Raw genomic sequence first — 16932 nt, 5'->3', positions numbered from 1 at the left:
ACAGACACTTTGATTGTAGAACTTGGGAAACCCTCATAAGTATCTAAGCACGGTGTTTGAGTATGGAGGCTAGAAGTAATAGACCGTGCAGACGTTTAACAGGCCTTGCAGCAGACGCTTGTTTTAGCTGATGGTTAATCAGCTAAAACAAGCGTCTGCTCGTGTTATAATAGGTTTTTTTTTAATTCTGAAAATTTACCTAAATTAGTTTTAAAAATAAAATAATCTATATTGAAGTATTGTTAAAATACAACCTATACCATTTGTATTATTAATTTTACTGTATCCGAATTCATTTTCTTGGGTAAATGTTTTACTTTTCAGTGTCCGAATGTATAGTTCAACTTTGACTTAGACATTTGACAAGTTTTACTTATATGAATACTGAATAGTTTGTCAAATGTCAATTATTTTTCTGTCAACATACGGCAGAATTAGCGGCTTACGTTAATTCATAAATCTTTTAGTGTAATTGAGTTTAATTTAGAAAAATGACAGCATTTGAGGAATTTGGTGTCCTCCCTGAATTAGGGAAGGCAATAGATGAAATGGATTGGACCCTTCCAACAGATGTACAAGCAGAAGCCATTCCACTTATTTTAGGTGGTGGCGATGTGCTTATGGCAGCTGAGACCGGCAGTGGTAAAACCGGCGCTTTTTGTTTGCCTATATTGCAGATAGTGTGGGAAACTTTAAAAGATATTCAAGAGGGAAAAGCAACAAAAGTGGTTCAACAAATCTCAACAGAATGGACAATGTCATTTTTCGATCGAACAGATGCTTTAGCTGTTACTCCAGATGGCTTACGATGTCAATCTAGAGATCAGAATGGTTGGCATGGTTGCAGGGCAACTAAAGGAGTTCACACTAAAGGTGCTTATTATTTTGAAACTACTGTGACTGATGAAGGATTATGTCGTGTTGGCTGGTCTACACAAGCTGTAAGTATTCTTTTCATGTGGGAATTATATAATTCTTCTTTTGGGTGATAACTTTAGTTTTTGACCATATCCATCCATTAATAAAATTAATATTAATGGATATATTTTTATATAAATAGTCTAAATCTAAGTATCATAAATCAAATCTGAATATGTGCTTTTACAATTTACTTTATCTGATAGTTTATCAGAATAAAAACTTCAAGAAGTGGATGATTGTTAAGTAATAATTATACTTCTCTTCTATACTTTCTTTCATTCTAATACCCACTGTAAAGATAGTTTTGTGTAAGTAAAAGATATCTAATTGTAACATTATGATTCTTAAAATATCATGTTAACATTATTTTATGTTACAGGCGAGATTGGATTTGGGAACAGACAGACTAGGCTATGGATTTGGAGGTACTGGTAAAAAGTCAAATTCAAAACAATTTGATGACTATGGTGGCGCTTTTGGTAGAAATGATGTCATTGGTAAGCTTTCTACAGAATTTATTTAATAATTACAATTTAAAGTCTATTATAGCATATGATTTATTAATTCAGTTTATTTTGGTTTTAAGTTTAAGTTTTAGTTAGTTGGTCAACACAACTTCTTCCTCAATTTTGGCCCAATTTTCAAAACTTAATACATTTATGCTTTGTCTTCTTATCACATGAAAAAAACAATAATTTATTCCCCAGTGTGGAAATGAAGTTACAAATGCTACACTTGCAGACAGACTTTGTGCTGCTGCACTATGACAACCTTATTATTATTTTTTATAAAAACACATGTTATTTTTATATTTCATTTCAGGATGTATGTTAAATTTAAACAGTGGTGAAATTCGTTATTCAAAAAATGGTGAAGACTTAGGTGTAGCTTTTAAGTTAGACCAATCCCGTCGAGCAGATTGCTATTTTCCTGCTGTAGTGTTAAAAAATGCAGAAATGAGCTTTAATTTTGGGGCTACACCACTTAAGGTATAATAAAAATTTTTCAATCTCTGTAGTTATATCTTCAAATTCTATATCACTTTATAATATTAACTTAGATTTCTTGTGCAATGTTAGTGTAACTATTAAAATGATATATTATAACATTTTTAGTATCCACCACAAGCCCCCTATGTACCACTTTGCCAGGCCCCAAAAGAGCTTGTCAAGCAAAATGTAGTATCAACAGCTGCTGCAACAGGGGCCCTCAAAGTGGTCAACAATGCGCCACAGGCCATAATTATTGAGGTAGGTTTCTTTTCCAGCATAGGCAGAGGTAGCCTAGTGCTATTATGACATTCTGTGCTAGACATTCCATTCCCCATTTTTTTGCAAATTTTTTGAGGTGTTGCATCAGGTGGTGGACCTCAGTGGTACAGTGTCTGCCTATAATTGTGAATGTTGTGGGTTTAATTGTCACTTGGGGAATTTATTACTTTCAATTCTCTAGTAATAAGACAAAGCATGGTGTTGGGTTCCACCACTCAACTCACATTGTCCTGAAAATTGTTTGGAAAGTGGGAAACTGAGTTTCTTAACTGGGTTTACTTTTGGCTGCACTATTATATACCGGGATACAGGGTAAAGCTAAAATAATATACAAATTCTATCTTCTATTTCATTTCAGCCTTCAAGAGAGCTAGCTGAACAAACATGTGCTCAAATTACTTTGTTCAAAAAACATTTAAACAATCCAAAAGTAAGTGAATTATTAGTGGTGGGAGGCATTAATGTTAAGGATCAGATCAATCAGCTTAACTCTGGTGTAGATATTGTAGTTGGTACTCCAGGTCGACTTGAGGATCTTATTCAAGGAGGTAAGAAATATTAGTAGTTTTGTAAGGAAGTTATGTAGAAAGTGTGTAACAGAGTGTCTTTTCTCTAGGCTCCTTATGGCTACCTCCTATGCTTTATGCGGCAAACAGTGAGAAGTAAAATAAACTAAAAAAATTAAGTAGTGGTTGCAGTTCAAATTTAATTATTTTTCAATCAATAATTTCTAAATTTATTTAGAGTCATAGTGGTGCAATTTGTCTATGTCTGACTGTAAACTTAATTGTTGTGTATACTTTAATTTGCTAAGATAAACCGTGCAGTTGATTAAAATTAATGAAAATTAGAGACCATTATGATCTATCTATTATGTAGAAGGAGCCGAAGATAATAAAGAGACAATGTATAATAACAAGAAAACGAGAGTGAAGTCTGGTTTCCGTACCAGGGAAATGAAATAAATCATTGCCTCGTGTGGGATCCAACCCACAACCGTCGCGTCTGATTGTGTATCCGAATTGCGTAAAATTTGGCTATAAAAGGCTCTCTAAATTGGGTTACTAGCTTAGAATATTTAAAGAGCCAATTCCTTTGCAGGTTACTTAGCCTTGACTCACTGTCGTTTCTTCGTCCTCGACGAAGCTGACGGTCTCCTAAAAGCGGGATGCGGAGAGTTAATTGAGAGGTTACATAGACAAATACCAAAGATAACTTCCGATGGCCGACGACTTCAGATGGTTGTTTGTTCTGCGACTTTACATGCTTTCGAAGTCAAGAAAATGGCAGTAAGTGTGATGTAGTTAAATATATATTTATAATAGATAATATTATTCGTGTATTTTTTATATTATTATATAAAAAATAAAGAAATGAGGCCAGTCGTGGCGTAGGTTCACACGCGTGTGACTGTAAACGCGACAGGTTTCAATAATATGTACATATCTCGGATCTATATAGAAGTCGGTTTCCTTCTACCTGCCCTACTACATGCGAGATAGAGCGAGAAGCTGAAAAAAAACTATATATTTGTAAAAGTAGGGATGGGGGAGATGAAGCTATTTTCACATATTTAATTTTTTTACGTAAACAAGTATGTAGTATATTAATAAACGTAGATTTATTTAACGTGGATTTTAAACGTAGAAATACTGTAATACATTATATATTATAAAATGATAGAACATAGCTGATTTTACTAACTAGGAAAAGTTGATGCATTTCCCAACATGGGTGGATCTCAAAGGAGAAGATGCAGTGCCAGAAACCGTCCACCATGTTGTAGTAAATGTGGACCCACAAAGGGACCGCACTTGGGAAACTTTACGCAAGTACGTGGTTCTTTTGTTTTTTATATACAAACTACATATTCCATATTAAAATCAGATTTATAATTTATTATTTATTAATACATAGGAAAATAAAAAAATAAATATAAAATGAAAAATAAATAAATATAAAATTGTAATTATTTACTATAATTACTTACACTTTGAGGCTGTTGTGGCCCCTTGGAATAGCATCTCACTATAAGCACATTGGTTAGCGAGCGGAGTATGTTAACAAGTTCTATCTAAGTTCTGTCTACCATGCTCTTCTGTACGCAGCCTGCAGTAGAAAAAAGAAACCTTTTACTTACTGTCTAAAATACTATGAATTTTAAATAGTCTTAAAGATTAGGTCTCTTACTATAAATATAAATTAGTGCTTAAATATTCACTTACAGACAAATAACTACAGATGGAGTCCATTCAAAAGATAATATTCGCAGCGGCAACACAACTCCGGAGACATTATCTGAAGCTGCAAAAATACTCAAAGGGGAATATTGTGTGAGAGCCATACGAGAACACAAAATGGATAGGTTCGCTTTTTTTGTAAGCTTTATTAAAAAAAGTTATAAGTTACATATTTAAATAGCAGGTACATGATCCAAGCAAGTTAGTTGAAAATTTGAATAAAAACTTGATTGAATTGAAAGAATTAAAATTCTTATTTAAAACCTTTGTTTAAGTAGCAAGCCCATATATCAAATTAATATAACAAAATAAAAATTGATAAAAACCTATCTGTCTGTAGTGACTGCACTAAATTAAAATAAATATTTTTTTTTATGACAACTATATAATATAGTCACTGAGTGACTGACAAAAAACAACGAAAGCAGCAGCGAAAAGCAGCATAGAAAGATAAAATAACATAATAAAATTCCACGGATATGGATTCGATTACCACTTACCTACTAAAAATGAACTGTTTTCATTTCACACTGTATTACCAAGATATAGCGTTTTGTTGAGTTCCTGGTGCGTAATGAATAGAACGGAGTTAACGGAGTTATTTAACACTAGGTTCCCGTGCCGTCACTATTCGAGATATATAAGAAAGCTAATATAATAAATAAATTACAGAGCAATAATCTTCTGCCGTACCAAGCTCGATTGTGACAATATGGAGCGTTATTTGAAGTCCTTTGGCAATGAGTTCTCATGTGTGTGCCTTCACGGCGACCGGAAACCGGCGGAGAGGAAGGCCAATCTAGAGAAATTTAAACAAAGCCAAGTTAAATTTCTCATTTGTACCGATGTTGCAGCCAGGGGAATAGATATATCGGGATTGCCTTTTAGTAAGTGTTAATATTTTTGTAATTTGTACTCATATATATAAAAATAAATAAATGTAAAAAAAGAATTACATGGATCCACAATAACATGTGATATAATTAGGATGAATATTTGAATAAATCTCAAGAAAAAACGGGGGGTGGGGGTTGAGATCTAACTATGAATAACATTGGGCATGGAATTATTTAATTACCTAAGTATATATTTCTAAAATTGGAAATTGTTAATGTATTATCATTTATTACTTTTGCAAATTATTATTAATTTCTTATATTCATATGTTAATCATTTTAGCTTTTACATAATACATATGAAATATATTTGATATAAACGAGATGTATTTAATATGGAATTTACGCCATTAACTTTAGTTCTAAAATTACAAATAATTAGCTTTTTCTTTTTTCATATCATTACAATTCTATAATAATATTATCTACTAGTAAAAACTAAAAAAAAACAATATAAATATAGTTGAACTAATAAAAAATATATATATTTAGTGATTAACGTGACGCTTCCTGATGAAAAGTCCAACTACGTGCACCGCATCGGTCGCGTCGGCCGCGCTGAGCGCATGGGGCTGGCTATCAGCCTGGTTTCTACTGTTCCTGAGAAGGTATTCAATATTTACATTGTTTTGTATGGATTGTAGATAAATAAGAAAAGGAACATATATAGAGAAATAAAAAAAGATGAGGTAGTGGCATTTGAATACACGAGCGCTCTAGAGAAATAAGCCATAGATCTTTTTATATCTATGCCAAAATTATTGTGGGAAGTTTTTATAAAACTATTCTCTATTAACAAATAATAATTCTAAGAATTCCTTGGTTAATGCTTAAGTAACAGTTTGCAAAAAGAAATCTCCCTACAGAATTGCTAACAACAATAAAGTTGTGACAAGCATATAAAAATTTGGATAATATCGACGTCCGATAAGAACATATTCTTGAATTAGCTAGTGTGCTTTTACGCTTTTGATGAAGTTGATGAAAATTAAAAAAAAGTTAAAGATTGTGCCAAAATTCATCATTATTATTTACAAGCATCATTTAGACTAGGATTTAATAATAATAACATGGAAAAGGGGTCAATGGTTCAAAATGTTTGTAGAATTATCAGTAAAAAAAATCTATTTATATCGATATAGGTTTGGTATCACGGTGAGTGGTGTTCGTCGAGGGGCCGCAACTGTTGGAACACGAGCCTAATCGACGCCAGGCCGAAGGGCTGCTGTATGTGGTACAATGAGCCGCAGGTGAAATATTTATTTATTAATTTTAAGCCTTTGTGTCCTATATGTTCACTATATGGTGTTGTATTAATTAGTATAATTTTGTAAAAATCTTAATTGTGATTTGTTAATATCTTGAAAATAACTGTTCCTACTCTTATGATATAAAACACGAGTAATATCAGATTTATATATTAACCACTTAATATCCGGACAAACGGACACAGTTGCTTGTAGGCGGAAGCCCTGATTGGTATGTTTCTAGTGTGTAGTGTTGTTATTGAGTGATACATGTCACCGATTGTAATTACGTGGAACCTCTATCCGAGAACGTTAAAAACATATAGACGGTATGTGTTTTTATCGTGTTTATTTTAAAAACGCTAACCGCTTCCGTTTTCTAACATTATATTATATTATATTTGCAGTACCTCGCGGACATCGAAGATCACCTCAATATAACTATACAGCAAGTAGAGAACGACATGAAAGTGCCGAGCAACGAGTTTGACGGCAAAGTGGTGTACGGACAGAAGAGGAAACAAGTAGGATCGGGATACCAGGTGTGTCATTTTTTTTACTCTGTATTCCGCACGCAGGATAGGCAGAGGTAGAACCCTCCCCAATTGGCTACCCAATTTGCGCTGCATTCTGGAAGCCTTTCGTGTTCCGTGGTGGAACTCAACTGCCTCGTTACCAGGGTGAGGAAATGAAAATCTTAAATATGTAATTTCTTCGAGTGGGCATCGAATTCATAACCAGTCGCGTTAACAGTTATGCACCTGCGCGACGACTGGCCTCACTAATAATTGTTTTTTTGTAAATTTCCGAAAATATAAACATATTTACGTTCTGACACTTTGTTACTATATTTTTTTCTACAGGATCACGTCAGTCAGATGGCTCCAGTCGTTCGCTCACTTCAAGAATTAGAATCCCAAGCACAAATGTACTACTTGAAAGCGCACCACAACATCGCTGTCGCTTGAACATACAATAATAATAAATTAAATAATAATAATTTAAAATCTTGTTACGAGTGTGTAATAAATATTTCAAAAGGCAAAATTCCCTTTTTTAAATGAAACAAAAACATAATCTCAAGTGTTGCGTTTGTTTGTCGTTAGACTGATGTTAATATACTGAAAGACATGAAATACATGTAATTTTTCTGGAAAATAATATTTTCCATTGTAAAAACTTTATAGTGTAATATTCAACTTAATAAATAAAATAGCTTGCAAAAATGTATCTTTTATTTAATTACTTCTCAAAAAAAAGGAAAATCAAACAATGTTTAAAGACATTTAAAATTCTTTATTCACTAATGTATATTGTAAGGGCAGTGCGTCGTATAGCACATTCATAACAAAGTAATCAGAAGAAACCTGTAGCTTAATCATATTTTTATTTTATTTTTTTAACAAATAATTGTACAAATTCAATTAAATTAATATTTGAGAATTAAATTGATCTAACATTACAGCATAGTTTAATTATAACTATTAAAACCTTAGTTTATTTTATTAGAACTTAATTGATGTGAATATTGTGGGTACTAAATACCAATAATGTTATTTTAATCTTAAAACATCTCAACTTTAATTAATCATATTTAAAAATTTCGTCACCTAAAGCTTTGGTCACCCTGTTAGTAAAAAAAAAAATTTATTTTGGATCGAGTGATAGCGCCTTTAACAAATAGGTCAAAGTCATTATTTCTGTGAATTTATATGATATATTTAACATTGTATCGAGTAATACTCAACAGAAACTATGTTTAGTTATATTTAATACACCACTAAAATTTATTTTAAAAAAATGCAACCAACGATTTTCAAAATATATTAATCTATGATTACACTAACATTATTAACTTAAATGTCAATACACGATAGTTTTACAAAGGGAATTATATATTAAATGTTTACAATTTTTCCAAATTAGTCTAAATTAGCCTTAAGTGGGCAGTAAATATTAAGGTTAGGCGCTCACACAAGGCGTTAGATTGGGTATAAGAACTACAAAAAGCAATACTACACATAGCTATAATGCTGCTGGATTGTATTAAAACAAGAGAGAAAAGAATTTTAGAATGAAGAAAGTGTCAATTGAAATTAATTTAAACAGTGAGTCTTGGCTGTGCTGATTAAATGCTTGAATTTCAGTCTTAAAATATCTAATTTTGGAGAGACTATCGACTATTACAACTACCTACTACTAAACACAATTCAATAATTTAGTTTTCCATACGAATTAAAAACAAAGAAGCTGCATCGCATCTCAGATTTAGAATCCAGCATCATTATTTTTAAAGATACATCTCCAAAGTGCACATTCGGTTAAAATCCTAATCATTTAAGGTCTATCAGTCGTTAAGTTTTTTGGCTTTATATTCTTCATACGAAAGTGTGGGAGATACTATTAATACTATTATAATAGTAGTTCGGCCTTTAACAAATATTTAAATTATTTGTTTTTGGCGTTCACAAGCAGCGATAGATTTTAACGACTGGCAAACCACAACATCTCGTATATATCAACACTTAATAATTAAAATTAATTATAATTTGGTGCACGCTCACACCGGCTGCGTTCGTACGTCGTACTCGTACGCTAAAGTTAAAACATGATTACAATTCAAAATTATACTATGAAAAATATTATGCGTTTCTGACTTTTAACTGAAATTTCTTTCTCACTATACCATCCATTCTATTTATAACATTTTACTGGCTTTTTTTCACGATTAATAAGAAAAAAAAGATAACCCATGTTTTTTATATAACCTATGAAAAATCGCTAATCTCACACAAAATTGATAAAACAAAATATACAATAATTATAGTAATCTTAGTATACAATAAGTAGTAAGTAACAGTTGACAGTATATATATATATAAATAAAAACTTAAATTCATATTTCTATAATATGTAATAATTAAAATAATAATAAATTTCAATAATATATATAAAAAAAGAAATATATAATTTAAAACACTTATACAAAATATGTCGGAAACGCACAATTCTTAACGACACATAAGAGTTGCAGCCTCTATCACATACGCTTTTTTAAAAGAAAATATATATTACCCTCCTTTCCGTAGTCGGGTAATAATTATTTCATCAATGGATTCGTATGCAATACAGTCGTAGGGGAAATGCAAGGAGATCCTGCAAAACTTAGTCAGCGTTTTTTCGTCAAAGCTTTGTAATTAGGACGTATGTACATGATACTTCCCTAAATATATATATATATATATATATATTATTTCTAATTTATATTAATTTTGATTAACTAGGATGATATCGGACAAAAGTAATAAATAATTAATGACATTGATTTAATTAATAATTTGCTTTAACAAACCACATTCGCGTTGTCGCCTCCGTTCCCATTCGGTGGGTTTGTTCAATCAAAATTCTTATAATTTTCTTTACTATGACACAAAATTAGTATATCGTAAATTGCAAACATGTATTACAATAAACTCTGTAAATGTTCCTTACAGTGAGCAACATCTATAAAGACGTGTTCACAAAATTAAATTACTTAGTTTTAAATTATTTATAAATACAAATATAACTATTCGAGTTTGTGTTTTATCCGTTTCTTGATTCGATATTGTTACCATGGGCGTAGGTACAATAGAAGGGCTGGGTGTGACATGCGCACCCCAGAAATTTTAATAACAAAAAAATCGCCCCGAAAAATTTAAGAAATATTATTTACACAAATATCTCAATACATATATCTCGTCAAAGCTAAAGTCCAGGCCCATGCCCAGAAATTATTTCTACATACGTCCATGATTGTTACATAATCAAATTCATAACGCTAATAAAAATAATACAATTACAATATTGATCATTTGCATTTATTTTAAATCGAGCCTATACAGAATCCAAATACTCATCTTTTTCGTCTTCTTACATTCGCTCCTATAATATATATGCTATAAAAATATATCGGGTTATTGAAAATATAGTTCAATTCACAAAAATAACACTTAAATGAGAATCTCAAAAAATTTGTATCAAAATCTTATTTCGTCATCTACATATTATATATATATTAAACGTTGATTTGAATGTATTTGTACCTTTCTAATCTTTCTCGCTGTCTTTTTGCGACCATTTTGATCTAAATATGCAAGTTTACTATGAGGAACTGTATGTATGGTGAGCATATTACAGTAAATGTAAGGAAGTAATTGCTTAATTTATCGATAATTATTTTCTAACTTAAGGGGCTATACAATTTTGTAAATTGTAAGAAATTCTTGTGATGTCTCTACTTAAAATTTTTTAATTAAAATAGCCCAAATTCCATATTTTTATAATTATACATCCCATTTTGAAATGTAATATAACAATAAATAGGATCATTTTTAACGTGTGACGTAATTTCTGAGTAGCCGCCAATTCGAGAATATAATAGTTTTTTTAGATATATCGATACAAATATGTGAGTAAGTAGTTAATATAGGAAATACTGATGCCTTTTCTCACCAACGTCAAGTAGTCATTCGATTCTTCACATTTTTTGGCAATTCCTAAATAAAAAAATGTCATTACAATACCGACTGCGTAATTTACTGGTGAAATTATGCCCACAGCAGAAAAAACCAACATTATAAATCCCTCGTAGTACAATGTAACATTAAACAAACTTACGATCGATTAATACAATTCATTATATATTAAATGTATTTCGAAACTTATTTAAATTATAAACTATTATTTAGTTTAGAATAACTAAGGCTTTTCAAATGTGTTTTTCTGTTGAGGGCTGAATACTCGGCGGCGTAAGGCATTCCAAGTCGGCATCAAAACTAGTGTTAGGCCGCTTGTGTCACTAACGACATATGGTGTTCTCAAACAAAACTGACGACAAATTATTTATATTATATTATAAATTAATAAATAACATTATTTAGTCCAACTGAGATTTCTGGATACAGATCTGTAAATAAAAATATATTTATTATTTAGAGGCAGCGCAGCGTTTGGCAGCGGTTATGGGTGATTCGGGAATTCATTGTCATATCCTCGTTCTTGTAAAAATAAAAGACAACATGTTGTTGAGTGTCTGTAATAATTGGGCGGGAAATGGGGAAAGGAATGGAGGAATTAACATATTTTTTAGGCATCTTTGTTATTTGTATTCATGAGAGCGGTTCGCGTTGAAATGTCATTACTTATATATAAATAGCAATGTTAGTAATTAATAATGATTCAACCTACGCCTACGGAAAATGTGGTTTTCATACGAATTAAGAGAAACTTGTATGAAATATTATTATTGGGTGATGGGTGAAGATATGTATATATTCCTAATTGCAATTACGTGGTATCTCTTTCAGAATAATTTACAAAACATGTAAACACTGTGTGTTTTTATTTTAATTTAAAAAACTTTGACCACTTCCGATTTCTAACAAAATATACATTAATTTACAAAAAATTTGTTGTAATACAAAAGCTGTCATTTTTATTTACTTAAATATCTCGACCCTTTTACTCCGTTTATTTTAGGTTTATTTCTAGGAGTAAATAGTTAAGGCCATTCAACTTCAGACTCGAATAAGCTATAGCTATATATAGTATACGCACCCAGGTCATAGCGCGAGCCAGGGGTGGTGCCGCAGACTCTCCTTGGAGCGGTCCCCGTAGTCGTAGGTGAGCTCAGTGCCGGGCGAAATGTCGTGCGCCGCGAGCAGCACGAGGCGCGGCCCGTCAACCCACAGCGCCTTCGTCACCAGGTTGCCGTTCCGCGAGTGGTTCACCAGGCGGCCCAGGCGACCGGACTCTGCTGTGGCGTCGATACTAACACAAATAGAATAACCGTTAGTACCTTAACTTAGTAAACAGAGATAACCTATCAGAAGAGAAAGATCTCTTCTTTCTGTCAAATTTCCAAAAAACTTTAAGAGGAATCCAATAACGCACTTTATATTAAAGATCCGGGAAACTAAAAACAATATTATTATAAATATTCATACATAAAGTTAATAAAGTGAAAAATAAACATAATATCGATATAAATTTATGTTTAGATGAGTGGTTTTTGAATGACTTTATTTCTGTTTTAAAATTTAATAACTCATTGAACAGTTCGTGTCTCTTTAAAAATAAATAAATAAAATTGAAGAATTTATCACTTGTAATAGAAATCCAAGCCAAGATGAAAAATTGTAATAACTATGCTTCCCTACTTATATTGTAACACTGTGAAATTATCCACTCACCAATACTGTTGATCCTGAAGTCTAAAGTAATACATATAACACCCAGCGTTGGGGTCCTGCGCGTACTTGTGCTCGCGCTCCCTCGCCTCCGCGACGCCGACCAGCTCGCCCGTGTACTCCACCACGTACTGGCCGCGGCCGAACGCTCGGGTCGCTATCACACCGCGACCCTTGCCGTCGAAGTATGCCACCTGTTGGATATCATCGAAATTATAGATTAGTTCATTTTCATTTTTCTGTTAGTGGTATATATTTCGGATTTCCAGAAATATATATTTTTTTATTTTATTAGCTTCACACTGTATCCCGCACACAGCAGGGTAGGCAGGGTTAACCAAGTGTTAAGACACTTTGGAGGCATTGCTTGTTGAGAGTCGGAACTAGCTTTAAACGAGACTGGTTGTGGGTTTGATCCACAAGTTTATAATATGATAATATTAAATGAAATATTTATTTAAATTTATAATATCATTTCTTCACTCTGTTATCGAGGCAAAGCGCGGCGTTTAGTTCTACACGCAATGGCTCTAGCATTCGGCAGAAAGTGGGACGGAGTGTCTTAACACTACATTCTCTCTGTTTATTCTGCTATGTGTATGCGGGACACAGCCTGAAGCTTATAACATAAGTATACAACAAAGTTGCTTCCGATTTATTCTCCAATAGAGAGTGATTCAAGCGGATTTATAAGCACATAAAATTTGCATGTTATTAATTTGTTATGTTAATTGCATGTATATTACATTAAAGTCGAAAATATAAAATATTTGTAAGATGTTGTGTTCGTGCTTATAACGAATATATTTCAAAATATAAGAAGGCGTAAAATAATGAAGAAAACGAACAGAATTAGAAGAAGTAAAAGGGAAGAAGGAAAGGATCAAAATAAGAAAAAAAAAACAACAAAACAAATATACTAAGAGAACATTATTGTCCGTAATGTAAACAATACAACACTTATATTAACGTAATTATCATAAAAATTGTTACTATGCTATTGTATTCAAATTTTCCACATAAAATTGTGAGTTAGAAATATGTTGAACGCAATTAAAATTATTGTTTACGTACATTTAAATATAATTCGATAGACCACAATCACATGTTATCTACTGTATAAAACGCAGTTAATTGAAGGTTTTAAAAATATTATATTTTTTTTCAGCTTCACGCTGTATCCCGCATGTAGCAGGTAGAGGGAGAATTCTGGAGACATTGCATGTTGCGTGGCAGAACTCAACGCCGCGGTGTGCGTCAAGAAATGTTTTTCTTTTTTGTCGAGTGGGAATCAACCTGTCGCGTTTACAGTCACACGCTTGTCTTGCCTCTGCACCACAACTTACTGGCCTCAACAATGTAATCTCTAATTAATTTACATATTATTATAATATTCCGTGTTAATTATATAACAATAGCTAAAACGTGTTTGCTTGCGTGGGACATACCAACCTACGAACATGGCTACATTGATACCTTGTTGTGAATCTAAATAGTTGCACTTGACAAATTATTATAAATAAAAAGGAAGTTATCTTACAGTATTACATAATGTTATCTTATTATTTTCTCAAATAAGTCATTCCAGTAAAAATCATGGTGCATATAAAAATAAATTTAATTTTTTTTGGCCATCAATTTTTTAAATATATTAATATAATTTGATACACATTTAAAGACCAGATAAATAATTAAAAATTAAATTTTCAATATAAATGTAACCTTTAAAAACTGTTCATGCAGAAAATATTTAAGACCTAATTTAATGTAAAAATTTTGCTGTTCATACTTTTATAGTAACAAATTACCTGTAATTACTGTATATTTGTAGACCCCCTTGGCATAGCAGGACAGCATGTGACTTTAATAAAAATGGCACAAAAATTTGTCATGTCTTTAATATTAGGCAGGAATTAGGTTTGGCACACTTGGTTCCCACTGACTAATCCTATGTGGGAAAAGCTGTTTCTTTATGTGAAAATACTCTTTTAGCAAAAATAAATAAGAAGTAAATACCTGAAGACCATCTTCCTTTTGTTCTCTTATAGCCCTTTCCAAGTCCCTCATCTTCTCAGCCATAACACACTTGGAAGTCTTCCTCACACTTTTCCTTACGGGGAAATGCTCAGTCAACTTTTGATTGGTACCATTCGATTTAGTTTCAACTTTTACACTTTTTTCTATTTGTGCAATAGGTTGTGATTCAGATTTGGGACTTTTCAATTCTTCCTTGAAATATTCAGTAATTTTATGGCTATGACTGTCTGCACGGGCTGCTGCACGAGCGGCCCTTGATTTTGTCATATTTCCATTTGTCATGTTTGTAAAACCATTTGAGGCCTTGAGCGGTTTCGATTTTAATTCTGATTTCTTAATTGGTGGTTCTGAATTGAGTTCCTCATTTTCAGTCTTTATAGCAGCAGATGCAATGATTCTGTGTAATGTAAAAGATATATTTACTATAAAACAAATTATTTAAGAAATTTCATATTCTTTCATCTTCTCATTTCTCTTTCATATTCTTATTAATATTATTAGATAATTAGTATTGGTATTATTTTATTTTTCTTATCTTAGAGATGTAATAGGATATCAGCTATTAATTATAAAGAAACATATTATACAAAGTTCTATGAGTGCCAAACTGATGTAATTTACTTTTTTTTTCAGTTATGACATAAAAAGACAAGATAATAAAATATGACAAAATACTAAGTGGCTATGTATAATATGCTAACTTACCTGCGTTTCCTATAATTGCGTGTAGGTTTGACCAATTCCTCTTCACACAGTTCAATGCGGTGAGGTGTTTTTACACCCTCTTGGGTGGAAATTAAATTATTTACTGGAAATAAAACAATATTTTAAATTGAAATAACTTTAAATTTAAGGCTCTTCATAAGAATGCTTTCTGTTAAACAAAAAGCACATTCTCACTTTAAATGAATAATTTATTAAAAAAAATTAAAAAAGAATATTTTAGAATTAAAATTATTATTATATTATTAAAAAAAATGCAATATGATTTTGGCTTAGTAATAATTGACAACAATTTCGTCGTTTTTTTTTATTGTTTGTCGGTAAATGGAAAATTTATTCACATCTAAAGACATATTTTAAAGTTCATTTCATATTAAATATAATTGAATATAAATAAGTAGTGAACAAAGAAATATTTTTTTTACAAATCACGGCAGTATGCAATGTTTATTTATGTAAATAAATTACACTAACCTCGAACCATTTCCAGTTGAACTTTGTAATCGCCGAAATAACACCTAAGACCACCATCGAAGATTATCCTTTACTTATTATTATGGTAACAAAATTTGATAGACCTTATAGATTTGAATTACAAATGTTTTGTAATAGACCTTGTCATAGTAGATGAGCACAAAATTAGTTGTAACTTATTTTGCAAAACAGGAAAAAGCTTTGCAAATAAACCAATTTTTAACTATTTAAGCCCTTTTAGGCATCATTTATAAATTATTCACACATTAAATTCAGTAAAAATCGGTTTAACATTGCTTTCTAAAATGTCAAAATTGATACTTCTATTAAGAAAATGGACGCTTGGATATTTTTGGTATAGAATTTTCTCTATGGTTAATAAAGATAATATAATATAATGATAATATCATATCGTAGTACGGTTACGTTAAGATTATTTCAATAAACAAGCTTTTAAAAAATACTAAGCATGAAGAATAATGAAAAGAACCTAACCTACAGGTTCTTTTATTATGGCGTTCCGAGCGTGCCAGAAGAATAATAAATATGAAATATAATATTTGAAGTATTCAAAAATCAATATTAAAATTGGTACAATTTTGTAACATTATTAGTTTTAAGTTACATTTTATCAATGCGACCAACTTAAACGTGGGCTCGCACTTCCTCCACGATTCCGGCTGATTGGCTTATCAGAAACAAAAAAATTAATCTGTGAGCCCGGATAATGCATGGAATGAACTATCATCAACCATATAGACCGAGATCCCAGGGCCTCCAGCCCTACGTCATTTCAGCTAAGCTGAAATTTTGAAGATTAATAGTCTAATATATAATTAAGACTATATGCATACTCTAACTTGAAAGTGGGGACCTTCAATTCAATTCCTCGA

At 31.6% G+C, this 16932-nt stretch overlaps 2 protein-coding genes across 2 annotated transcripts; one reads left to right on the top strand and one right to left on the bottom strand.

Annotated features, from left to right (window-relative positions):
* Nucleotides 1–385: 385 nt before the first annotated feature.
* Ddx1 (ATP-dependent RNA helicase Ddx1) lies at nt 386–7801 on the top strand. Its single transcript, XM_085206923.1, has 13 exons — nt 386–941; nt 1301–1418; nt 1744–1910; nt 2037–2171; nt 2551–2740; nt 3294–3481; nt 3900–4024; nt 4420–4557; nt 5105–5319; nt 5821–5936; nt 6471–6578; nt 6983–7117; nt 7439–7801. Exons 1-13 carry the CDS (start codon nt 492–494, stop codon nt 7541–7543), a joined length of 2190 nt encoding a protein of 729 aa, XP_085063049.1. The 5' UTR covers nt 386–491; the 3' UTR covers nt 7544–7801.
* A 49-nt stretch (nt 7802–7850) lies between these two features.
* Nucleotides 7851–16384, bottom strand: Set8 (SET domain containing 8). The gene is made up of 6 exons (XM_085206930.1): nt 16040–16384; nt 15548–15650; nt 14822–15239; nt 12809–12999; nt 12174–12386; nt 7851–11523 (listed from the first exon to the last, which is right to left on the bottom strand). The coding sequence occupies exons 1-5, from the start codon at nt 16047–16049 to the stop codon at nt 12179–12181; spliced, it is 930 nt and encodes a 309-aa protein (XP_085063056.1). The 5' UTR covers nt 16050–16384; the 3' UTR covers nt 7851–11523; nt 12174–12178.
* Nucleotides 16385–16932: the final 548 nt, after the last annotated feature.

The sequence above is a fragment of the Heliconius melpomene genome, chromosome 2 (assembly GCF_056956725.1).
Source record: "Heliconius melpomene rosina isolate 202511_hmr_F chromosome 2, ASM5695672v1, whole genome shotgun sequence".
Taxonomy (NCBI): Eukaryota; Metazoa; Arthropoda; class Insecta; order Lepidoptera; family Nymphalidae; genus Heliconius; species Heliconius melpomene.
This window is presented reverse-complemented; position numbering and strand designations above follow the sequence as displayed.